The 26,866-nt window shown below is 44.0% G+C and overlaps 1 protein-coding gene across 3 annotated transcripts in view; it reads left to right on the top strand.

The window, feature by feature from the left end:
* LOC142310725 (C-type lectin domain family 2 member A-like) overlaps nt 1-26,441 on the top strand; it is a 33,208-nt gene extending 6,767 nt beyond the window's left edge. For 2 of the 3 annotated variants that reach the window (XM_075348348.1, XM_075348349.1), the window contains 4 exons: nt 12,039-12,113; nt 14,639-14,805; nt 14,945-15,054; nt 24,861-26,441. In XM_075348348.1, coding sequence (XP_075204463.1) covers nt 12,039-12,113; nt 14,639-14,805; nt 14,945-15,054; nt 24,861-24,972 — 464 coding nt within the window. In that variant the 3' untranslated portion in view covers nt 24,973-26,441. The remainder of the gene's footprint in view (nt 1-12,038; nt 12,114-14,638; nt 14,806-14,944; nt 15,055-24,860) is intronic. The other variant, XM_075348350.1, reaches the window with a different exon arrangement.
* Nucleotides 26,442-26,866: the final 425 nt, after the last annotated feature.

The following is a 26,866-nucleotide window of genomic DNA, read 5'->3' as shown; positions in this document are numbered from 1 at the left end:
CATTTTTCTTATGATCAAGTCTTTACAGATCTGAGACCCTGCAGGGGATTGTACATTATGTATATAGGTGTAGTTCTCCTCTTAAAGCTATGTGCACATTGAGTATTTGGTTGCATCAATTTCTGCACCATTTCAGCATCTCTTGGCAGCAAAAACTGCATAAAAAAACAAGTTTTTGATGAATTTTTTATTGTTTACAATGGTGAAACACAGAAGCAAAAAAGCTGAAAGAATTGACATGCTGCAGATTATGTTCTGCACCAAATCTGCAAGAACCCCCCCCCCCCTCAAAATATCCACTACACTTCAGGTTTCTCATTAATTTTGCTGGCATAAGGATTTGCATGCAGTTTTGTGTCACTGCATCAAAAAGCACAGCAAAAAACGTGCTAAAAAAAAAAATCGCAGTGTGAGCGTCCAGCAGCTGTAGGGCATGCATATGCTTTGTAGCTGATGATCTTGTGATGGTCAGTTGACCATGGTCGGTCTGGCCCGCCGGTGTAGTGGGGAAGCCCCCGGTAGGCTCCGGGCCCTCAGTGGGCCCCTGTGCCTTATATAGTGCAAGGCAATGTATAGCGCCGTGGGGCCACCGGTTTCTCGGGGTCGGCGTTATGTACGGCAGACTGGCAGGGCTCCCACACTCTGAGGGCCCCCAGCCTTTCAATCATAAACTGCAGCAATAGCACAGGTTCCGTACAATCGCTGCAGTTTCCGCGGCTGCAGAAGGTCCTGTGGTGACATCACAGTCATGTGACTCACTGTAGGTCCTGCACAGCGGACGTCCCAGACCTGTCCTGGAGACCGCGCCGCTATTCAAATGTACGCGCATCTTTCAGACACACGTACATTTGAACAGTGCGGCCGGTGTCAGGACTGAGGCGGGAGGAGCTGCTCAGCCCCGCACCGACACAGCGGCCATTATCACACTGCTGCCGGAGCAGCAGAGAAAAGGACGCGCAGGGCTGCAGGTGAGCGCTCAGGAGGAGCCGAAGAAAAAAAAAAAATAAAAAATTATATATTCTCACCTATCCTCCTCTGTTCCCGCGGTGCCTCCAGCTGCTTCTTCCAGACCGCAGGACACAGACCCCTCGGTGATCCTGTCCTCTGCACGGAACCGTCGCTGCAGGTGAATTCATGGCTTTGCTGCAGTTAAATGCTTTACGGCGCCGAAAAGCATTTAACTGCAGTAAAGCTATGATGGCATCCTGCATATAGAAAGTTAGGGGTGCACTACCTATCTAATCACGGTTTATGAGTGCAGCCTATGTGTGGAAACCACATAATCCAAAAGACAGAAAAAGATCACACATAATAATGGCGCACATCAATAGATTATTCTCACTTGTCCTCGGTTCCTGCGGGGTCCTTACCTTATCAGTCCGCAGGCTCATAGACCCCTCCATGATCTCGTCCGGTGCACGGAGCCGCTGCCACAGGATGCCATCATAATCCAGAAGACAGAAAAAGATCACACATAATAATGGCGCACATTAATAGATTTAAATTTAAATAATTTATACAATTTTTATTGGGTCCAAAGAACTTGACACACACAGTATTAAAACCATTTAAAATTACAAGCAATGCGCTTTGGTTAGTTACCCGATATTTACCCTGGATACGTGTGCAAGGAGGCCGACACTTCCCCGCTCCAGAAGAATGGAACGGCCACTTCTTATAATCACTTGGTGGTTTTAGAGACCTGAAGTGGGTAAAAGATGCTGAAAAGCCTGATCCTGTGCACAGCGAGGAGAGGCATATGGTCATTCCAGGATTTTTCATAGTAGTTTCCATGGTGGGATCTGCCCCAAAAAATGTCATTGCACATTCTCTAAGTGGTATGTGTCCAAAATTATCACCAGTGACAACAACAGCTTCCCTGACCACCTCTCTGTAGAATAGGTCATCAATATTAGTTCAGGGTGACATATCTCCCAATCCTGGACCCCCCCAGATGGGACACTCCTCTCTACCACCCCCCTATCGCTCCACACTTACTAGTAACTACCGCAACCTCTCCAATATAAAACCCATTCCCCTCTCACCCACTCAGCCGCCCCCTCTCTCTGGAGCGCTGTGGAATGCCCGTTCGGTCTGCAACAAACTGGACATCATTCACGACCTCTTTACCTCTAGCAACCTATCCTTTCTGGGCATCACTGAAACATGGCTGACACCCTCCAACACTGCCTCCCCTGCTGCACTATGCTACGGTGGCCTTCACTTCACCCACACTCCTCGCCCTGGCAATAGACAAGGTGGAGAAGTGGGCCTCCTTCTTTCTAACAACTGCAGCTTTAATCCAATCCCACCTCTACCCTCCCTTGTCCTGCCTTCCTTTGAAGTGCACTCTGTCCGTATCTATTCTCCTTCCAACCTCCAAGTGGCCGTCATATACAGACCCCCAGGCCCTACCACTTCCTTTATCGACCAGTTCTCTGCCTGGCTTCTACACTTTCTCTCTGCTGACAATCCCACCATCATCATGGGTGACTTCAACATCCCCACTGACACCCGCCAGTCAGCAGCCTCCAAACTCCTCTCCCTTGCTTCATCTTTTGGTCTATCTCAGTGGTCCACCTCTGCCACCCATAAAGATGGACACACATTAGACCTTATCTTCACCCATCTCTGCTCTCTATCTAACCTCACTACCTCCCCTCTCCCCTTATCTGACCACCATCTATTGACCTTCTCTGCTCTGTCCTCCTCACCTGCCCCTCCTGTCCAGCACATATCACACCTTCGCAGAAACCTCGCACACGTCAACATGCACACCCTTTCTGACTATCCTACCACTGTCCTCCATATCTTCAGTCCACGACACAAACAGTGCCACCACTTTCTACAACGCCACTCTCACATCAGCTATTGATTCAGTTGCTCCCCTTGTGCACGGCAGAGTGAGATGAATCAATAGACAGCCCTGGCACAACAGCCTCACTAAAAAACTGCGGCAAGTGTCTAGGGCTGCAGAGCGGCGCTGGAAGAAAACGCACTCCCAGGAAGACTTCACCACATTCAAAAATGCAATTCACACATTTCGCTTGGCCCTTACCTCGGCTAAACAGGAATACTTCAGAAACCTCATATCCTCTTTAACACACAACCCCAAACAGTTATTCAATACTTTCAACTCCCTCCTTCGCCCACCACTGCCCCCTCCAACCTCCCTCATCTCCGCAGAAGAATTTGCCACATATTTCAAAGAAAAGATCGACCAAACCAGACAAGTCTTTTCTGCTCAACCACCACAACCCCTTCATATAACAAACCACTGTTCCTCCCCCATAAACTTCCTCTCCACTATCACCGAAGAAGAGCTTGCACATCTTCTCTCAAAAGCGCACCTCACCACCTGCGCACTTGATCCCATACCAACCCACCTCCTCCCCAACCTCACCACTATCCTAATTCCAGCCTTAACCCATCTCTTCAACCTATCTTTAACAACTGGTACCTTCCCTTCTGCCTTTAAACATGTAACAGTCACACCCATCCTAAAGAAACCTTCCCTCGACCCAACCTCTGCTGCCAGCTATCGCCCCATATCGCTACTCCCATTCGCCTCAAAACTCCTGGAACAGCACGTCCATGCTGAAATTTCCTCCCACCTCTCCTCTAACTCTCACTTTGACAACCTACAGTCCGGCTTCCGTCCACATCATTCCACTGAAACTGCCCTGACTAAAATCACAAATGACTTACTTACTGCCAAAGCTAACAACCACTTCTCTATACTCCTACTTCTAGACCTATCCTCAGCTTTTGACACTGTTGCCCACTCCCTCCTACTACAGATCCTCTCTTTCCTTGGTGTCAGAGACCTCGCCCTCTCTTGGATCTCTTCATACCTCTCCAACCGCACTTTTAGTGTCTCCCACTCCCACACAACCTCTTCATCCCGTCCTCTCTCTGTTGGTGTCCCTCAAGGCTCTGTCCTGGGACCCCTACTTTTTTCTATCTATACATTTGGCCTGGGACAACTCAAAGTCCCATGGTTTCCAGTACCACCTATATGCCGATGACTCAGATCTACCTCTCTGGCCCAGATGTCACATCTCTGCTGTCCAGAATCCCAGAGTGCCTATCTGCATATCTTCCTTCTCCTCTCGCTTCCTAAAGCTCAATGTGGCCAAAACTGAACTGATCATCTTTCCTCCATCTCACCTACACTCTCTACCTGATCTATCCATTACAATAAATAACATCACGCTCTCCCCAGCACCCAAAGTTCGGTGCCTCGGAGTGACCTTTGACTCTGCCTTGTCCTTCATACCACACATTCAATCCCTCACCACCTCCTGTCGTCTTCAACTCAAAAATATTTCCAGAATCCGTCCCTTCCTCAATTCTCAATCTACAAAAATGCTAGTGCATGCTCTCATAATCTCCCGCCTCGACTACTGCAACATCCTCCTCTGTGGTCTCCCTGCTAACACGCTCGCCCCTCTCCAGTCCATCCTTAATTCTGCTGCCCGACTGATCCAACTCTCGCCTCACTACCACCCTGCTTCTCCTCTCTGCATGTCCCTTCACTGGCTCCCAATCTTCCATCGTATCCAATTCAAACTACTAATACTGACTTACAAAGCCATCCACAAAATTGTCTCCTCCATATATCTCTGAACTAATCTCTCGCTACACTCCAAAACGTAATCTCCGGTCCTCCCAAGATCTCCTTCTCTCCTCCTCTCTCATTCGCTCCTCATGCAACCTCCTCCAAGACTTCTCCCGAACATCCCCAGTCTTCTGGAACTCGCTGCCTCAACACGTCAGACTATCTACTACACTTGCAAACTTCAAACGGAAGTTCAGAAATGCCTATAACCTTCAATGACATCACTGCTTCACCACTGTGCGGAGCTGCCGCCCGACCCGCCCCCCCACCACCTAGTGTCTCCTCCCCAAAATCCTTTAGAATGTAAGTCCACGAGGGCAGGGCCCTCTTCCCTCTGTACTAGTGTGTCTATTGTAACTTGTATATGTGTTCTGTATATGTAACCCCCTTCTCATGTACAGCACCATGGAATCAATGGTGCTCTATAAATAAATAATAATAATAAAAGGGGGATGTGATTTTGTATCCCTGCCCATTAGCTATATGACCGCAGCATTATATGGAGAGCAGCATCCTCTGCATTATCTGCGAGACCCAGCTCTGTAGGGAAAATAGCGGCTTCACCAGGTCCTGCTACTAAGAGCAATAAATAGGCCTGAGCTGTAATAGTGGACACAGCCGTGACTGCTGAGACCCCAACAAACCCATAACTGATTGTCCCATGTAATGAAGAATCAGACGCAGGTATATAAATCAGAACTATTTGCAGATTTAAAAACAAATCTCATCTTTTAGTGGATGGTGGTCGGTCACAGCCCAAAATTACCAAACTAAAAACCACTGAAATAAATCACGGTAAACCAGTACAAAGCGTTGTGTCGCAGCCGGACTTCCGGCGTGGGTAGCTTTTGTACCAAAAAACCACCAACGTTGTTGAATTGACCGCTGCTGTGACTTAATGCAATATTATGAAAAGCAAAACCAGTAAAACTCATTGTGTTGCAGCCGGACTCCCGGCGCAGGAAAGCCGAAGCAGTTAAGATCATTGTGTCAAAGCTGGACTCCCAGCACAGGTAGCATTAACCGTACAAATCATTGTCTCAAAGCCGGACTCCCGGCACAGGTAGCATTAAGGCTATGTGTCCACGGTAGAATGTTGCTGCGGATTTTTCTGCATGAAAATCCGCGACTTTCGCGGCAAATCCGCACCTTTTTTTGCCGCGGATTTTTTTTTTTCCCCCCATTCTATAGCCAAAATCCGGATCAAAATCCGCAATAATAATTGACATGCTGCAGATTTTTCCGGATCAAAATCCGCGGCAAATCCGCCGCGGAAAAATCCGCAGCATGGACACAGAATTTCCAAAATGCCATTGAAATGGCTTGGAAGTTCCGCTGCTGCAGATTTTCTGAAAATCCGCGGCTTTTCCGCGAGAAATCCGCGGCAAAATCCGCGCATTTTCCGCAGCGTGGGCACATAGCCTAACAGTACAAATCATTGTCTCACAGCCGGACTCCCGGCACAGGTAGCATTAACAATACAAATCATTGTCTCACAGCCGGACTCCCGGCACAGGTAGCATTAACAGTAGAAATCATTGCCTCATAGCCGGACTCCCGGCACAGGTAAGCTTTCACACCAAAACCATCAACGCTGAAAAAAGGGGAGGGAGGGTGGGACAGCTGCCTCCGGGTCCCACAAAGTGGGGAGAGACCGGAAGAGACAGGGAATGGGATTAAATAGGGACAGCCAGGAGGAGGAGAGCAGAATCATTGGCTGCATCAAACAGGAAGGAGACAGAAAAAAATTACATGGGACGACCGGATTAACCCCTTATTACGGGGCACAGCAGTCAAGGGGCACCCAGTCAAATACTGGAATGCTCCACAGACTGCTGAGACCCCAACAAACCCATAACTGATTGTCCCATGTAATGAAGAATCAGACACAGGTATATAAATCAGAACTCTTTATTTGGAGATTTAAAAACAAATCTCATCTTTTAGTGGATGGTGGTCAGTCACAGCCCGAAATTACCAAACTAAAAACCACTGAAATAAATCACGGTAAACCAGTACAAAGCGTTGTGTCGCAGCCGGACTCCCGGCGTGGGTAGCTTTTGTACCAAAAAAACACCAACGTTGTTGAATTGACCGCCAAGGAGGAGCAAAGTAGCAAACTGTGCTCAGACCCCCACCCAGAAAATAAGGCATACTCGATACCAACCTGCAAATCAAAGAACTATTTCAACTTTAAACAATGTGAAATGTATACCATAAAAAAACAAAACAAAACGTGGCACTCCAGCATGGAGTACTCAACAATCCATCAATAACCGTCCTGTCTTACCTCACAATGAATGACCTCTGACTAAACCAATAGAAGATCACAAAGAATGACCTGACTAAACCGATATAAGATCCTTATGCAACCTGGAACTCATTATAGTGAAAATCTAAGCAGAACAGGCAGAGGGTGTCCCAAAATGGAAAAAACAGAAACAACATGTAAAAAGGCGTCCAGAGAGATCATAACTTTCAGCAAATCGGAAATCGGTCCTGCCAAAACTTGTCTCAGATGCCTTCCACCTGCATAGCTCTCCATTCTCCGGGCTGCTCATGGTGAGCAGCCAAAAATCCATAGCATGGATCTGACACCATCTGAAAAAGAGAAAATTGTTACCAAAGCAATAAACTGGTCTAATATACCTGAGGAAACAATCAGCATGTGAAGGCTCGGTGATTTGACATTTGAATCCAAATTGAAAAAACCAATTGCACAACTTATGGTATCATAACAAATATCACCAGGACTGGTACTGGGAAACAAAAGTGTATTATTCCACTTCTCCTCCTATGATCGAGACCCTGCATACCACCTAGTATGCAGAAAAACAGTGTAAAGGCACTTACCACACCTACCAGAAGTACGCCTCTACCTTTATGTAAGAGAGATATATTTGTAAGAGAGATAGATAGATAGATATTTTTATAGTTTGAGCATTCTAATAATTTTATTACTTTTTCTCATGATGACGGCAAAAGAGCATGTAAGTATAGACGAGGAAAAATTGGTCCAAGGATAGAAAACGAGGTATTCAAGAACAAATATCTGAAGGCTTGGTTGTTGGGCCTTGAAATGAAAAAAGTCCAAACGGAAAAATTTACGGTATCGTAAAGACCACTGGGACTTGTTTTGGGAAATAAAAATTATATTATTCCAGTCGAACTGTAATAAAGACTCACTAGTCTCCCAGTATTCAGAAAACCAGCGCAACTGTGCTTAACCATACCCACAAGAAGTGGGCAACTACCATCTCACTTTTTTTTTTTTTTGCGCCACGCTATTTATCTTTTAGTTCTTACTGGTTTTGGAAGCAAACACATAATAGTGAACGTATGAAGAAACAGTGCCTACAAATATCCTTGCACCATGTTTTACCATAAGCTTTCCATGTTGTAGAGACCTCCCAGGAGACCTCACAGCATCATCGACCATACACATCACTTCCCACATGAGGGGTGGAAATGGATCCCCTCCGCTCTGGAATTGGGGCAAAGCTCCCAGAGTATAATGAAAGCAAGAATGAGCGTAAACAACAATTATTTCTCCAACTAAAACCGTAGTGGGGCCAGGACCAACTGGAAACCAAACACTAAAGAACCATAATCTGATGGGCGATAGCACAGAGGGGTAAAAGGAGAAGCCACGACAAATGGTCTAAGAATGGCAGTGCTCATGTTAATGGACCAAAAGCAAAAACAAAATCTGAAGTGTGGTATTAGTGCGAAACACAGAAATGTAAGGTGAATTAACCAAACTCTAGGATACCCGAGACCCCCTAACGCACAGGACCCAAAATATTTAAAAACAAATTCCCAAACCAGAGACTGAAGTAAGGCAATTAAAGGATGAAAGAGAATCTATCAAACCATCAGACGTCTGGCCCTAAAGCGTTATATGATATTGTGATGGGGGAAATGTAAAGTGTCAACGCTGGGACTGAACCAGAGATCTGTATGTTGCCCGCACAATTACCATTGAACTATACCTCAATCACGGTCAAAGGCCCATTGTGGAAAGGAGCGACTGGCATGGGAAAATTCCCCACATCAGGAGAAAAGGAAAAAACCCGACAAGGGAAATCCCACCCAACGGGTGAATTAATCACCAACAAACAAACAAACAAACAAACAAACAAAGAACCAATAACAAAGGGTGCGACTCTAAATAGGGGAACGCTGGACCAAACATGAAGGAACATGATGTGAGTAATAAACTGGGCAAGCATTAAATCATCAAGCGGTGTATTCTAGAAAGATCCCGTCACGCAATTAATGACCATTAAAGGAAAGGACTAAAATGGCTCAATAAAATAAGAGGAATAAAAACCCAAGAAGGGCATGTCATAAATTAATGTCTTGCTGCAAAGCGACCAAAATTGGTGACAGTGTGAATGAACTGGTAAAACGAAAAGGCAGACCCGATGTCTGATGGCGGTGTGGATGAACCGGTAAAACACAATGCATGCTCCTGAAGCAAACCTGCAAATGTGTTGGAATCGGATACATATAGATTATATATACACACATACACATATACACACACACACACACACGGTAGGCAGCAACATTATCACTGAGCCACACATTGGTGAATAATTGTTTAATAAGGAATGGCTAAAAATTAGGTAGGTAACAGAGGGCTGTCATAACAGAAACTGACCCGGTGTAGGTAGTGGGACCTGAGGCCCCTGTAGGGGAGAGGGCATGAAGCTTTGTTGGCAAACCCCTCAAAAGCAGATGCAACATGTGCGCATTGTAAATAGCAACCTAGTAAATCAGCAGCTCTAAGAAATATCCGGGGGTCAAATCCATGACGCCATGCTCCATCCATTGAGTACTCCGGTTGCTAGCAGGGCGTAGCACACTTTATTAACGCCTGGGAGTTGATTTGGTTAACTACATTTTTTTTTTTTTTTAAACTTTTAAACTGGAATCATGTCTTATCTCCCCTCCCAAAGCCCTGGAATAAGGATACTCACCACTGTCTTGAGGAACCAGGAGGGGCTGTCTGGCACGCAGATGCCTGGAGGGTCGGCGGTGGGACCTATGATGTCCTACTGTGGGGACATTCTGAGGAGCGAGAGGATTTTCAGATGATGAAGGTGAACGCTGTAGCGAATGTCTTCAGTGATGACTCGTTCCTGAGGACCTGTGGTAAACCAAAACACCTGCTCCAGCTATTACAGGCCGGCCAGCGGTGAAAGATACCTAGGAGCAGGGTCGTGCAGAGCGGGTACCACAGCCGTAGCGGCATGTCGGGGATCCAGCACCCGCATGCTCAAGATCAAAGACCAAGGGGGGGGGGGGGTAGAAGGGGCCATACCAGCAGGAGACAGCACAGGTAGTGGTTAATAATGGAGTGGGGGCATAACATCAGGTGCGTTTATTATTATTATAGCCTCAACCACCGGCAGAGAGTGTGGGGTAGGGACATCACTGGATGAAGCACTGATGCTGGCCTATTAAAGCAGCTGCTAATTCTGCGAAGGGGGTGAGATGCAAAATGTTTGGGCTGCTTCCAGGAATGATGAAAGCTGCCACATGATTGGGGCATGTACAACTTGCAGAGTGGTGTTTCCAGAGGCGGTTAAAACACACACATATAAATGAACGCATATGCATATACATACACACTGTCCATAGGCTATTTATTTTTATATATAAATTTTATTTTTTTTGTTTATATATTTTATATATCCTATTTAATTTTAGATTTTAATTTATGTATTTCTTATATATTTTTATACATTTCTTACATATATATCTATTTTATATATTCCTGTTATATCCAGTGACACAGTAGAGTGTGGTGTGCACACAGGGGAGGGAGAATTGTTACACTGGATAGGCCACGCCCACCACCTGAAAGGAGCCCATACACTCCAGGATCAACTATACAGGTGGATGCGGGTGGGCGGGGCCAGACGTGTTTGACGCGACCGCAGGGAGGGACAGTGCACGGGTGCCGAGCAGACAGCCATCAGAGGTGAGAGAGTAAAGGAGGGGGAGGAGGGGTGCTGGGACTGCAAGGGAAGGAGCACGTAGGTGCGGGCAGTTAAAAAAGATAGCAGCGCCGCACTTCCTGCATAGAGGGAGAGCAGCAACCGCTCAGTGTTAATGGTGGGCGGGGCCGGTGCACAGCTGCTGGCTCATATACTAAAGGGAGGGGGGTGGCGAGGCTACAGCCCTCCGTGGCTGATGGAGGTAAATACACACCGGGGGGGGGGCTTGGGTAACTGTCGGTTGGGTGGGGCTGGTACTGCGGAGGGGGCACTATGGGGACAGTGTACTGGGGTTTGTGATAACGGGGCTTAGGCGATCTGGTGGCCGGGCACGCCGACCTCCCACTGGCATGGATGGGAGCAGGGACGGGAGCTTGACCATCAGGAGGGACGGGACACCGGCCAGCAATGAGGGATAAGAGCCATGCATCCCAATCCCTCCTGATAGTCCGGGATGGCAGCGGTTAGATCGACTGCCGTACTCACTCTCTCCAGGTGGACAGCTGCCTCCGGGTCCCACAAAGTGGGGAGAGACCGGAAGAGACAGGGAATGGGATTAAATAGGGGCAGTCAGGAGGAGGAGGAGAGCAGAATCATTGGCTGCATCAAACAGGGAGGAGACAGAAAAAATTACATGGGACGATCGGATTAACCCCTTATTACGGGGCACAGCAGTCAAGGGGCACCCAGTCAAATACTGGAATGCTCCACAGACTGCATGTTATATGGTCGTGTTACACAATCTACAAGTGCACAAAGATATTACACATTCACCACGCGAAAAGTTGCCTGTGCACCCCCAAATGCCAGGGCTGAATGCGAGTCCCAGTCCAGCACTGAGCAGGGCACATTGTCTATGGTAAAATTATCTTCTGTATGTGAGGTAGATGACTCCACACCAGTACATGAGGTGATGGTGGGGGAGCGCACAGTGTCTGAGTAAAACTACATTGTTGTCTATTTGTGAGGTAGATGAAACTAGACCAGTACATTGTGTGTGAGGTGAATTTTCCCAGTTATGGGAGATGCATAGCCCCAGTATTACACTCCTCAAGAATGGAGAATTATCTCTGTCATTTCTTCTGAGAGAGACTAAGACAGTAATTTTTATTCCTTCATAAACTGCCTCCCTACAGTAAACACCCAGCACACAAACTCCTGTTTCTAAAAGGGCAACCATCCAGCCTAAACTTATCACCATAAATATAGATAACTAATATGAGAGTGGAGGATCCCTCCTTCCTACAATTATGTGTCATCTTCACTTACCATAGTACTTTGGGGCTTCACAGGACAAATACAAGTAACACCGTTGTAGTACCAAGAATGACCACTAGACTCTAGATTATGTCATTGTCTTCTCGGAGATCCACAAGTAACAATCATTCTCTGTATTGTCTTCTCTGCAGAGCGTCTTCTGATTGCTGCTCTCATATTGGTGATAATCGGATTAATATCAGCTCTCATCATTGTCTGTACTTCTAGTAAGTATCAATATTTAATATCTTACAGCAAAAATAATGTAACTTTTTGAGGTCTTCACTTCAGTATTTAAAGGCTAAGTTCACACACTGCATCTTTTTCTGCGGTTTTGGTGCATTTTTGAGGTCACAAAGATGCACCAAAATGCATGCATTTCCTTCCCCCAGCAAAGTCTGAGATTTCTATTTTGCTGTCCACATTGGGCATCTTTTTTAGCTGCGTTTTTGAAGGTGCAGCAAGTCAATTCTTTTTTCATTTTTCCAGCGTTTGAGTCCTTTCAGTCAATAGATTTGAATTATAAAACATATTGGTCAAATGCGGTAAAGACGCATCAAAAACACGTAAAATATTCATTTTTTTTATGCATTTTTGTTGCGGGTGCATTGGGGCCAAAAACACTGCATCTTTGTGGTCAAGAAAAGATGCAGTGTGTGAACATAGCCAAAGTTTTTTTTTTTTTTATATGATGGAGAAATATATCGCAGAAGATTCATTAAGGAATATGTGCAGAAAATCTGTCTCAAATTGCAGCAAAAAATTGATGTCCTTGCTCTGCAAAAATTTATTATGAAAGGAAAGCAAATGTACACTCAAAAGTCAGCGCAAACAAAATTTACATCTAGAGTCATAACATAATAAGAATAATGATGAAGTTTCGCTTAGTAATGGACTGTGAGGGGTTAAGTACAATATACATGAAATAAAAAAAAAAAAAAAAAAGAGTGCTCAAATGCAGAATAAAATTAATCATTTTTTATTAAGTAAGATTAAAAATATATAACAATTGGTAGTAACACCACAAACAGCCACCAGGTGGCACCACACTCAAATACAAATGTGAAAGAAAATAGAAATGAAAATATAAATGTAATTTTTAAATTGCAATAAACCAAATACCAAAAAAAAAAAATTATATGTAACAATTGCACAAACCCATAATAACTGCAAGAATTAAATTACTATTGTGCCAATATAAATTAACTTGCACTGGCCTAATGTAATATTGCACTAGAAAGTCACAATGAAAATAGCCCAAAATTAATAAGTAATAATGTATAGTAAAACTTAAATAATAAGGAGGGCAAAAAGAAGTAGAAAGAAAGAAATATAAATGTGCAAAAACATTGCAAAAAGTTAATTACTAATGCACAACATAAATTATATTGCACTGGTCCAATAGGATATTATACTGAAAATTCACAATGAAAATGGCCCAAATTAATAAGTAAACATTTATAAAGTAAAAGGGCAAATGTAAAAAACAAAATAGTGCTATGCCAGGCAAATAGAATGTGCAAAGTTGTAAAGCAGGGGACGCGGGAGACAACAAAAATCAAGAAAGTGCAGCTGAATCAGTGTAATAAAGTATTGAGTATATGGTGATGAGTGCTGAAAAATCAATAAAGACATCAAATCAAATCCAGAATAAAAAGGAAAAATAATAGTGCATCCATGTGATTAGCGTATTGCTGTACAAGAACTTCATCCTTTTCAAATTGAAGTTCTGCAGCAGCTGAGCCGAGTAACTTTAGCTTCTGCAGCAGCTGAGGTATGCAGAATGTTCTGGAAAAGCATAGAACAGAACTGTATACACATGGAGCACTTTGTGAGATCGTAGTAGTAGTAACTAATTGATTCAATATATATAGCTTGATATAACAAAGCAAAGCATGCAAATTACTACTGTTCTGTTTAGGTTCCTCATCATGTGACCTGAATAATAAGGATGAGGAACACAATACCTTTATCAGTGTACCAGCTGAGTATGTATGATTTCCCACTTTTCTTCCCTTACACTGGCAGTGTCTGTGTTATACTACAGCTTCTGCAGCTTTCTGTGTCCCCAGAGATTACAATGTAATCAGAAACACAGGAAATAATCCAGATGTGTACGACAATAGAAATATCCCCCCCCCCCCCAATATCCACCATATTCACTGATACGTTACAGCTCGTCTGATCATTGTATCCTCATAGACAGACACAAGTCCTGAAGCGACATGATCTTCACAGTGTAATATCAGGATTGTATTATCTATCATATATTTGGACACACCTCATTCATTGAAGGCATCAAAACTATGAATTAACACGTGGAATGAAATACTTATATTTTTAGTTGTTTCACACTTTTTGTTGTCTTATATTCTAGGTTCTTCACAGTAGCCACCTTTTGCTTTGATTACTGCTTTGCACACTCTTGGCATTCTCTTGATGAGCTTCAAGAGGTAGTCACCGGAAATGGTTTTCCAACAGTCTTGAAGGAGTTCCCAGAGATGCTTAGCAGTTGTTGGTCGTTTTGCCTTCACTCTGCGGTCCAGCTCATCCAGATCAATCTCCATTATTTATTGTATAAAGGACATATGAAGCTCTAAAATTTTTACTCCAAATATGAATTGGTGAATTGATACAAATGACGATGTGTTCATTGTACAGATAACTGTGCTCCATGTGAGGATGATTGGATTTGGCACCGGGGAAAGTGTTATTACTTCTCTACACAAATTATGATGTGTTCCTTGTACAGATAATGAAATCAGGAACCAGAAATCTGCTCCATGTGATGTTGATTGGATCTGGTATCGGGGAAAGTGTTATTACTTCTCTACAGAACCGGATACCTGGAACAACAGCGAGAAATTTTGTAACTCACATAATTCATCACTGGCGATTATAGAAAATGAAGAGGAACTGGTGAGAAACTGATAATGTACAGAAGAAATGTGTAATATCCACACAGGATTATATATAATTTAATAATAATAATAATAATAATAATAATAATAATATATCCACACAGTATGCTATATAATGACTGATTATTTTATTGCAGGATTTTCTCTTCCGGTATAGGGGTACAGACAATCACTGGATCGGTATAAGACGCACAGATGATAACACTGCCTGGACCTGGACTAATGGAACATTATATAATGAAAGCTTGTAAGTCCACACAAAATACTAAATATAGTTGGTTGAACTATTAATTGTCTATTAGTTCTCACAACCATAAACTTTACTTTCAGCAAACTTTTGACATTGCATTGAGAAATCTTTGAGTACTTGGGGTCTGGGAGCTGAGAGTCTCCCAACCCTAAGCCATCGTTCACACATTTGGTGTTTTGTTGTTTTTTTTTTTTTTCTTTTGTTTCTTCAGTATTTGTAGCCAAAACCTGGAGTGGGTGAAAAATACAGAAGTGGAGTCTGTGTCTATTATACTTTTCCTCTGATCCACTTGATTTTGGCTTTCAAATACTGAGGTACAATACTGACTAAATACTAAAGGTGAGTATGTGACCTAAAACAGAGGATCTGAGCGCTGCTTTCTTCCTAGTCTGAAAACTGCTTCAATAGAAAGGTCCCCAGCACCTCACCAGTCAGAGAAGCACCCCTGTCCCCTTCATTTTAGCAGACCCCCAACGGATCAAAACTTCTGATGTCCCTTTGGCTTGTTAAGGCCGTGTGTCCATGATGACTTTTTGGTAAGTTTTTGATGCTGTGTACTTTCTCTGCAGCATCTTACCTTTCCAGCAGAGAGGATGGGATTTATACAGATCTCCTGCCCGCTGCACTTCTTTTCACTCAGTGTAAGGCTGCTTTCACACTTGCGTTGTTTTGCCTCTGTCACAATCTGTTGTGTGACTAATGCAACTGATGCTGCAAAAAACTGATCCGTTGCAGCTTTTTTTTTCCTGGAATTTTCTTATCTGAGCATGCTCAGTTGGTAAATGACAGATGCGTCACAGGAATCCGTCCAGTGACGCATTCCAACGGATTCCGCTCCTATAGGCTTCGTGTTATGATTCAGTGACCGAGGAGGATCAGAAAAAGGACAAAAAACTAGGAAACGTAGAATGTTACCAGAGTGGTTGGAATCTCAGCAATCTGCAGATCTAAAGCCCGCTACACACGCTTCAATATATCTCACAATCCGTCGTTGGGGTCAAGTTGTAAGTGACGCACATCCGGCATCGTTTGTGAGGTGTCTGCGTGTGACAGCTACGTGCGATCAGGATTGAACGCAAAACCGTTGATCGCAAACACATCGTATCATTCTCTAGAATTGAGCGTTTTGTTGCACGAACCTAGTCAATTGTAACGTGTGACATCCCTCATACGATTTTGATGTCTGAGGCTATGTGCGCAGGTGTGCGCTCTGCACCGCAGCTTAAAAAAGGTCCGCTTCAGAGCACAGCTGAAAAGCTGCGTTCTGAAGCGCCTCACAATGTCTGTCATTCACTAATCTCTGTCAGTCGGTCACTATCTCTGTCCCTCACTCTCTGTCCATGTCAGTCTATCCCCCTCTCTCATATACTCACCGATCCCCGATGCTGCACGGCGTTCACACTGCTCCGGCGGCTTTTACTGTTTTGAAAAAGCCAGCCGCCCATTAAACAATCTCGTATTCCCTGCTTTCCCCGCCCACCGGCGCCTATGATTGGTTACAGTGAGACACGCCCCCACTCTGAGTGACAGGTGTCACACTGCACCCAATCACAGCAGCCGGTGGGCGTGTCTATACTGTGTAGTGAAATAAATAATTAAATAATGGAAAAAAACGGCGTGCGGTTCCCCCCAATTTTAAAACCAGCCAGATAAAGCCATACGGCTGAAGGCTGGTATTCTCAGGATGGGGAGCTCCACGTTATGGGGAGCCCCCCAGCCTAACAATATCAGCCAACAGCCGCCCAGAATTGCCGCATACATTATATGCGACAGTTCTGGGACTGTACCCGGCTCTTCCCGATTTGCCCTGGTGCGTTGGCAAATCGGGGTAATAAGGAGTTATTGGCAGCCCATAGCTGCCAATAAGTCCTAGATTAATCATGTCAGGCGTCTATGAGACACCCTCCATGATTAATCTGTAAATTACAGTAAATAAACACACACACGCCCGAAAAAATCCTTTATTAGAAATAAAAAACACAAACATATACCCTGGTTAACCACTTTAATCAGCCCCAAAAAGCCCTCCATGTCCGGCGGAATCCAGGATGCTCCAGCGTCGCTTCCAGCGCTGCTGCATGGAGGTGACCGGAGCTGCAGAATACACCGCCGCTCCGGTCACCTCCACGCAGGTAATGAAGACAGCCGCGCGATCAGCTGCTGTCACTGAGGTTACCCGCTGTCACTGGATCCAGCGGTGGCCGCGGGTAACCTCAGTGACAGCTCAGCTGATCGCGCTACTCACCTCAGTTGCTGCGTGGAGGTGATAGGAGTGGCGGTGAGTAGCGCGATCAGCTGAGCTGTCACTGAGGTTACCCGCGGCCACCGCTGGATCCAGTGACAGCGGGTAACCTCAGTGACAGCTAAGCTGATCGCGCGGCTGTGTTCATTAGCTGTGTGGAGGTGACCGGAGCGGCGATGTGTGCTGCAGCTCCGGTCACCTCCATGCAGCAGCGCTGGAAGCGACGCTGGAGCATCCTGGATTACGCCGGACATGGAGGGCTTTTTGGGGCTGATTAAAGTGGTTAACCAGGGTATATGTTTGTGTTTTTTATTTCTAATAAAGGATTTTTTCGGGCGTGTGTGTGTTTATTTACTGTAATTTACAGATTAATCATGGAGGGTGTCTCATAGACGCCTGACATGATTAATCTAGGACTTATTGGCAGCTATGGGCTGCCAATAACTCCTTATTACCCCGATTTGCCAACGCACCAGGGCAAATCGGGAAGAGCCGGGTACAGTCCCAGAACTGTCGCATATAATGTATGCGGCAATTCTGGGCGGCTGTTGGCTGATATTGTTAGGCTGGGGGGCTCCCCATAACGTGGAGCTCCCCATCCTGAGAATACCAGCCTTCAGCCGTATGGCTTTATCTGGCTGGTTTTAAAATTGGGGGGAACCGCACGCCGTTTTTTTTCATTATTTAATTATTTATTTCACTACACAGTATAGACACGCCCACCGGCTGCTGTGATTGGGTGCAGTGTGACACCTGTCACTCAGAGTGGGGGCGTGTCTCACTGTAACCAATCATAGGCGCCGGTGGGCGGGGAAAGCAGGGAATACGAGATTGTTTAATGGGCGGCCGGCTTTTTCAAAACAGTAAAAGCCGCCGGAGCAGTGTGAACGCCGTGCAGCGCCGGGGATCGGGGATTGGTGAGTATGAGAGAGGGCTGCTAACTTCAGTAACTTAGGAGATTAGCGGTCACCGGTGAGTCCTTCACAGGTGACCGCTAATCAGGGCGCGACACAGACAGAGCCGCAGCATGACCGTGAAGTCGGGTGAAGTTCACCCGAGTTCATTCTGACAGTGCGGCTCTGTCTGTGTCTGCTGTCATCTGCCATTCAGCTCTGCTACATGGCTGTCTGTGTCTGCTGTTAGCGGCCATGTAGCAGAGCTGAACGGCAGATGACATAGTAAAAACGCATCCCTACACAGTACACACGCTTGGCAAGTCAATAAATAAAAAAAAAAAAAAAAAAAAAGTGCCCAATGCATACGTCACAGAACACATGATCTAAAGGATCGCACATAAAATTGATCAATTTAACATAGACTACTAACGCACGTGTGACAGCAAATGAACGACCAACGTGCAATCTCATAAGATCCCGTATGCAACCTGGGCGTGTCACATCGCAAATGCGATTGTACAACTAATTGCAACGTGTAAAGTGGGCTTAACACTAACACACAACTAGAAGTAGCCGTGGGACGAGCCTATGATGACCTGGTCACCTCGACACAGCCGGGGAACTAATTATTCCTACAGAGAGAAATACAGAAAAGGCTAATCTGCCTTAGAGCAGTCCCCAAAAATATAGATAGCCTCACATAAAGATTACGGTGATGTAGGAAAACACAATACGCAGGTAGAAAGCAGATTCAGAAAAGATGAGGCCCAAATTATCTAAATAGGACAAGACAGAAAAAGAGCACTGTCTGCAGCCGTGCAAAACCCTAGGGAAATACCAACACGCCTGATATGGAAAAATACTGAGTCTACTGGGACTCTGCCCCCACTGTATCAGTACTCTGGTGTTACTGGGATCTAAACAAAACACTAATATAGATGAGGCACTTAAATAGTACCAAGCATAAGGAAACTAAATACATAGCAGAATATGGAAAAAGGCACACAGACATTCCCAGCAGGGAATGATCCAACTCCACCCAGAACTCCACACAGGCAAAATCAGGCAATAAGCCTTAGTACCTAAATAGAAAAAACAGCAAAATAGTGGAAACCACTAGCAGGGGTACAAAGACCAAATGTATCTGAAAGGAGTTCTGGTAGACACAGAAGGAAGGGCTGGCTTCAGAATGTCCTTAGCACACAGGAGACAACATTGAGCACTGGCAAGAAACAAGGGAATACTACTCAGTTATATCGGCAATCAGAACCCCTTGATTGCCAATCATCCTCAGCTGTCTGGTCTCTATTCAGGAAGCCAACTCCACTACCAGCATTGACCACAAGAGGGAGCCCCAAACTGGAATCCAGTCCAAATGTATTCACAACAGCTTCCATTATAAAAATGACTGACGCCGATGGAATCCTGCACATTGCGTTTTTTTGACGCTCCGAAAAAAGCTACATGCTGCGTTGCTGCCGCCCAACGGTCAGTCATTCCACGACTGATCCGTCGCACGGCGGATGCAACGCAAGGCCATCAGTTGCAATCCGTCGTCCATACAAGTCTATGGGGAAAAAGACGGAATCCTGCAAAATATTTTGCAGGATACCGTATTTCCTCAAGGCGACAGATTGCAACAGATGCAAAACGACGCAAGTGTGAAAGCAGCCTAATCTGACCTGCAGTGTGTTTTTCACATCCACAACATTGCGGATAAAGCTCAGTGTATGTGCGGATTTTCCCCATAGGCTTACATTACGTTATCTGCCTGGTGAGCTTTGATGTTGCAGATTTTATGCACCTATTATGTAAATTAGGCTACTTGCAAATTTTATGGGTGTTTTATGCCATTTTAGATGCTGCAGTTTTTCTCTCTTTTTGGTATGTAGTTTTTCCAATAAATCACTTTTGTTTTTGCTATCTTCTGGTATTTGTCTTTGACAAAACGATATTGATACAGTCATGTGTGGATTTCATACATCTTTGATGTTTTTCCACCTTGGAAGTCCACTAAAATAAATGTGCATTTTTTACAAGCAGATGAGTTTTTTTATTTTTTTTTTTATCTAAAACAAGTCTATGGGGAAAATCCGCACATAAACTCAGCAAACCTACAAGAGAAATTGACATGTTCTGGATATGAAACACGCACAACAGGTCAATTTACGAAAAGTAAAAAAGAAGAGCCACGTGCAGGAGATTTCTGTAAATCCCATCCACTTTGCTGGAACTGTAAGATACTGCAGTTTTTATGTAGTGAAAATACATAGAGTCAATAACTCACCAAAAACTCATTGTGGGCACACAGCCGTAGATGCTGAAAATCTGAGTCTAAAAAATGCTCGTGCATTTCAGCCACAGAAATGCATATAAACCGAATATAAGTATATTAATAAAGTTTAGTCAAAGCGAAATACCAGGAAGTATCAAACACAAAGCTTTATTTCACCCCTTCGCCCCCGATCTTGTTTTCAGCTTCATGACCCGGCCAATTCATGTGGTAATAACTCTGGAACGTTTCATCGGATCCCAGTGATTCTGAGATTATTGTTCCATTCCATATTGTACTTCACGATAGTAATAAAGTTTGGGTGATTTGCATTTATTTATGAAAATATCAAAAATTTTAGAGTACTTTCAGACAAAATAATTAATAAATAACATTTCCCCCATGTCTACTTTACATCAGCGCAAATTTTGAATCATTTTATCTTGTTAGGAAGTTAGAAGGGTTAAAATTTATCAGTGATTTCTAATTTTTCCAACAAAATTTACAAAGCTGATTTTTTTTTTTTTTTTTTATTATTATTATTATTATTATTATAGGAACCATATCACATTTGAATTGACTTTGAGAGGCCTAGGTGACAGATCATACCCAAAAGTGACAATGTTCTAAAAACTTCACCCTTCAAAACCACATTCAAGAAGTTTATTAACCCTTCAGGTGCTTCACAGGAACAAAAGAATGTGGAAGGAAAAAATTTACTTTTTAATTTTTTCCCACATGACATGTCGCGGGGTGCCGATCAGGTGGGAGAGGGAGCACACTCACCTTCCTAGCCTCCTGAGGCTATGTGCGCACGTTGCGTTCTGCCGTGACAAATATTCTGCAGCTATTTGTCACTGCATGTGAGTTTTAAAATGCAGCTGAAAAGGTGCGTTTTGAAAGTATTTTGATGCAGAATTCATGCATTCTGGATGCTTCTTCTGCTATAGACATAGAGGGAAAAGCATCCAAAACGCACAAAAGTGACTTGCTGCTTTTTAGAACGCACAGATTTTGTAAAAAATTTGGCATGCAAAATGCTGCATTCTAAAACGCAACGTACGCATGGAATTTGCACAAGTCATAGACTTTGCTGGGGACGCAGAAAGCATGCGTTTCCGCTGCTGTTAAAAATGCTGCATAAACGCATGAAAATACGCAATGTGCGCACACAGCCTAAATCCTGTGATTGCTATTTAGAGGTTTAAGCAGCCAGGGGCGGTGTGGTTACTTATGTTCCCAGTGTTGTTCATGAAGGCACACCTCCTGTGCCCACATGATTGCTGTGACGTAACTGTACGCCACAGGTAGGAAACCTCTTCCCGACCATGATGTATAGGTATGTCAAAGGTAGTAAAAGGGTTAAAGCATGACCGACCAAAAAGAGACAAAAATGCAGCATCAAAAACGCGATAAAAATGCAAGTAAGCTCATTCACATAATCTGCAACATGAAAAACGTACCAAAAGCTCATTGCGCCACTTTAAAGGGTTTATGTGAATGTGTTGATAATTTTATTAATAACAAAGTTATTCTATCCTTATTGAATGCTCCCAATTCTGCTTTGAAGTCTCTTCAGACTCCAGAGCATAAACATAGGGTGTAAAAGAAATATTGCTCACCTCGCCACCCACCCCCATTCTGTCCTTTGTAAAGTGCCCTCCATCCTTTTTTTTTTTTGACAAACAACATACTTTTCTGACATCTCTTCACACTATTAGGGCTCTTCTCCACTTGCGTACCAATGCGATAGAATCAGAAGTGATATGCCAATGACCCTCTGCTGCGGGTGTCAGCCGAGGGTCATGCGACTGTGATGTGATCTTGCGATCGCATCACGGGAGCGGAGAAGAGGGAGTAAGTACTTTCTCCCCATCTCCTCCGCTGTCTGTCTCTGCGTGCACCACACTGCAGTCGCATAACATGCAAGTGCAGTGCAATGTTTCACACACTCCCATTGGCTTGCATGGGTGTGTGTGAGCTGAGACTCTGCGAATGCACTAAGAGCATGATTTATGTCGGGAAATAACAGGAAAGGGGACAATGCCTCATTGATTAACACTGTTGGGAGTGCAATCCGATTTTTTTTATCGGATTGCACTCGCACATGAAAATCGCAGGTGGAAAAGAGCCCTTAGGCCCGTTTCACACGTCAGTGAAAATCACTGACGTTCTACACTGATGTGTAAAACACGCACATGTCTCTCCGTGTTCCGTGAAACACGGAACACGTGGGTTGTCCATGTGCAATCCGTGATCCGTGATTGCATATGGACATTACTCACCTGCCTTCGCTCCTGCTGTCCATGGTGCTTAACTCCTCGGCTCTACAGCGTCCGCCCACCGCTCTCTGCAGCTACTTCCTGGTCGGCTATTCTTGCTCTCATGAATATTCATGAGCCAGGCAGGAGCTGCCGAGAGTAGAGGCTGCACAGCGAATTGCAGGCAAGGTAAGTTGAAAATATTTAATATTTAATATGTCCGTGTTTTTCTGGTGCGTGTTTCATGGATCACACACGGATCACACCATAGTGTGGTCCGTGGGTCATCAGTGATGCCAGAAAAAACTGACTTGTCTCCGTGCAGAATCACGGCCACGGTTGTACGCTGCACGGAGACACGTTCAGTGAAAAATCACTGATGTGTGAGCAGACCCATTGATTATAATGGGTCTGCGTATGTCAGTGATTCTGGTACGTATATAAAAAAAAAAAAGCACAAACGTACCAGAATCACTGACTTGTGAAGGAGGCCTCACAGGGATTCTGGCGCCTGTTAGGACTCATGATATCATGACCTGCATCGCTTAAGGTCTATTTGGTGCCAGAATCACCAGCACAGGGTACGAAAATGCCAGAAAAATGTTTTGCGCCATAAAAGCAAGTTTGTGGGTGCTGTGGTGGTGAAACAGGTGAGCGGCGAGGTGAGTTTTATTTATTTATTTTTTTTATTTTTCACTCCTCACTCCGCATTCTACAAATCAGCAAAATAAGCAACAGTAGAACAGATCTCCATACAACCATTTTAGAAAATTTGGCAAAAGGGTACTATGTCAATATCCCTTAGAAGCCAGCATAAACTCCATCTAGAACATTGAAACACAGGAGGAGAAGGGAGTTTTTGAATGCAAAAATTAGTTTATTTTAAACAAGGAGGGGTTTTGGCAAAAGACATTTAAAAACAGGTATAGAGGGCAAGAGAGGCAGCAAATAAATATAGATATCACAGTCTATTGCAAAGATGTATACGTGATGGCATAAAACATGGTGTTAAAATGCAGAGAACCTGCTGGAGATGCAGTGATCATTCATAACATTTACATAGGATGAACGGTCGAAATATAATGAAGGATCACTGCATCTCCAGCAGGTTCTCTGCATTTTAACACGTTTTATGCCATCACGTATACATCTTTGCAATACTGTGATAGCTATATTTATTTGCTGCCTCTCTTGCCCTCTATACCTGTTTTTAAATGTCTTAATGTCTTTTAAATGTCACCCTTATGGTGCTCGGACACGCTCAGTGCTTGATCAAATCCATGGGTGCTTGAGGTAAATACTCAATACCGTTCTCTTACTTGCTGTGACACAGCCCTCAACTACCAAAGTCCCCACAGCAGCACACATCACCTGGCAACCTCTGTTCTGTCTTTCCGGCCTCCACCAGTCTCCATCATGCGCCTGCAGCCGCCATCGCCCTGCTACTTCCATTCTAAGGCCCTGTGCGCACGCTGCGGATTTACCGTGGATTTTGCAGCAGAAAATGTGTCTAAAATTGCTGGAGTCAAATCCCCAGCAAAACCTATGGGTTTTAAAAAATCCTGTGCGCACTCTGCATTTTTTTTATACCCGCAGATTTTCCGCTGCGGAATTAATGAGCATGTCACTTCTTTTCCGCAGGTACCTGCAGTTTTTGCCATAGATAATGGTAAAAATCAGCGGGGACCAATTTGCGGTAAATCCGCAGCAAAATCGCGGCAAAAACACGGGTGCGGGATTCTTTCAGAGGGTTCTTTTTCTTTCTTAAGAAAAAGTCACTTTCTACTGCGCACATAGCCTAAGTGCGCAGTCCAAATGTTTCCCCCTGGCCAAAGAAACCTCAGTAAAAAATATGCTCATGTCCTCTATTGACTGCTATTGTGCTCGGTACTCAAGTCAAGCACCCAAGTATTGATTTAAGTACGGAGCACCCGAGCACTTTGCTGGACAATCACTAGAAATTGATACAGAAAGCATCTTGTAAAATTGTAGGAATTATTTGCTGAAAATGGAACACAATGCAATACCTCTTTATCCATTAATAGTAAAATAATCGCAGTAACTTATTACACACAGATGCAAAGTGGAAGTCATTTGATTAAACATCTGATGTCATATTCTTTTTTTTTCAGGTTTAAAATCAGAAGATCGTCACCTGAAAACGTTGAATATGCTTATCTGAATTCTAAAAATGTGGGAAGTGACGGAGGAAATTTTGATTTTAAATGGATTTGTAAGAACTGATGGGGTTGTCCAGTCAAAATACACTGACCTTTTCCCATGGATGAGTCATCCATATCAGTTAAGTGGGGATCGGATCTAGGACCCCTACCGATCAGCTGTTCCATGCTACAAGATGTAAACATAATCACTCCGATTCTTCATTTGCCGATTTGTTTCAAGTCACTTTTCTTTATTGTCTTGTGAAAGTTGTTGACTTTTTTTATACAGAATTCTTCAAAATAGCGCATGTGGTTCAATAATCTGCGCAAAGTAATAACAGGTATTTTTTCTGCCTTTGTTTTTGCGGCTCAGCACAAAAATTGCACCTTTTGGTAATGCCGCAGTCACAATAACTGATATATTCAAAATCACTCCCGGGGGTGACTGGAATTCATTTGCGGCGGATTTTGAAATTTTTTAAAAAGTTAATCAGGTGAAAACACCTGGAAATCCCAAACTCTACTCACAATAGTGGACAATAGAAAACACAGGATCATATATAAAATTGTGGGGCAAATTTTGCAAACTTTTAGCTTCTCCTGCACTTACAGGCACAAGATAGGTTAAAAGGAAAAAAATAAAGAGCATTTTTAATTTTGTGCAAAATTCATGAACCTGGAAACACAAATTTGAAGAATTTGGCACAAAAATTGGCAACGAATAACACAAGACAAAATAAAATGATAAAGAAAAAAATGCAAATGATGAATGGATACCGTTGTGTGGAGATGCCATGTGCAGCGGCATTTAGTGCATATTAGCCACTGCTGGATGCTGCAAAACAGCACATACTGAGATTGTTGGTTTTTGACACATGGCATCTCCATTGATCTGCTGCTACAAGCTCAGGCGACTGCTGGATGTGAATAGATTGAATGGAGCTTCTCATGCAGCTTTGTTCAATGTGTTGTGGTCACTGTTAGGTACTGCAAAACAACATCTACTCAAGAGAGTGTGCAGGACCTGGTGGGGCTACCATACATCCAATAGAACGGCGCACTGTGTTTCTGTGTTTACAGCCGGCCTCTACTGGAGCTTGCTGATCATTGGAGGGTGCCAGGTGTTGGAGACCCACCAATCTCATATTGATAATCTATCTAAGGGTGTGCTCATGCTCACATGAGTGTATGACCCGCACGATTATCGGATCGTATCACCCGGCGCGGCTGCACACTCTTCGGACAGGAGCGGATCAGCTACATAGAAATACATACAGCTGACATGCTCCTGTCCGAAGAGTGTGCGGCGGCGCTGGGTGATGCGATCCGATAATCATACGCTCGTGTGAGTGTACCCTAGCGGAGAGGTCATCAGTGTGTTCTGACTGGACAACCCCTTTAAAGGCCCCCCAAAAAATAGATAGCTGTTGATGGAACATTTGTTCACCTGTCAGCTATCTTCCCGACCCCATATAGCAGTCTGTTTCTCTATTAATCAAACTTTTCTGGTACATCCTTAATTCCAGAGAACAAAAGGAGTTGGGGGGGGGGGGGGGGCCTGCATGTGCATTAAACTATTGTCTGATATCTGGGTTTGACAGGCTTTAGTCAAATGTATATCGGGACATTTAAAGTAAAATTTATCAACTTTGTATCATAAGTTACACATTTTTACTGAATTTGCAACTATTTGTAGTAATATCACTTGTTAGGTCAGCATGTCAGCAGGCTAATAGTTTTATATTGGTTATGTATTCTATATGACACCATAACAGGTAGTATAAGTCTGTGAAAAGTGGAGCTGAGAATCAGGGCTAAATCATAAGGCAGCACAAATCATGATCTAAGCATTCTCATAGTACAGATGTAGGAAAAGTTATCTTAACTTACAACTGATAACCTTATGTTAGGCTAAGTTCACATTTCCGTTGATTTGTATCAGTCACATGCGTCGCTTGACGCATGTGACTGATGCG

Source organism: Anomaloglossus baeobatrachus, chromosome 5 (assembly GCF_048569485.1).
Source record: "Anomaloglossus baeobatrachus isolate aAnoBae1 chromosome 5, aAnoBae1.hap1, whole genome shotgun sequence".
Taxonomy (NCBI): Eukaryota; Metazoa; Chordata; class Amphibia; order Anura; family Aromobatidae; genus Anomaloglossus; species Anomaloglossus baeobatrachus.
The sequence above is the reverse complement of the archived record's forward strand: the minus strand, read 5'-3'. Positions and strand labels throughout refer to the sequence as shown.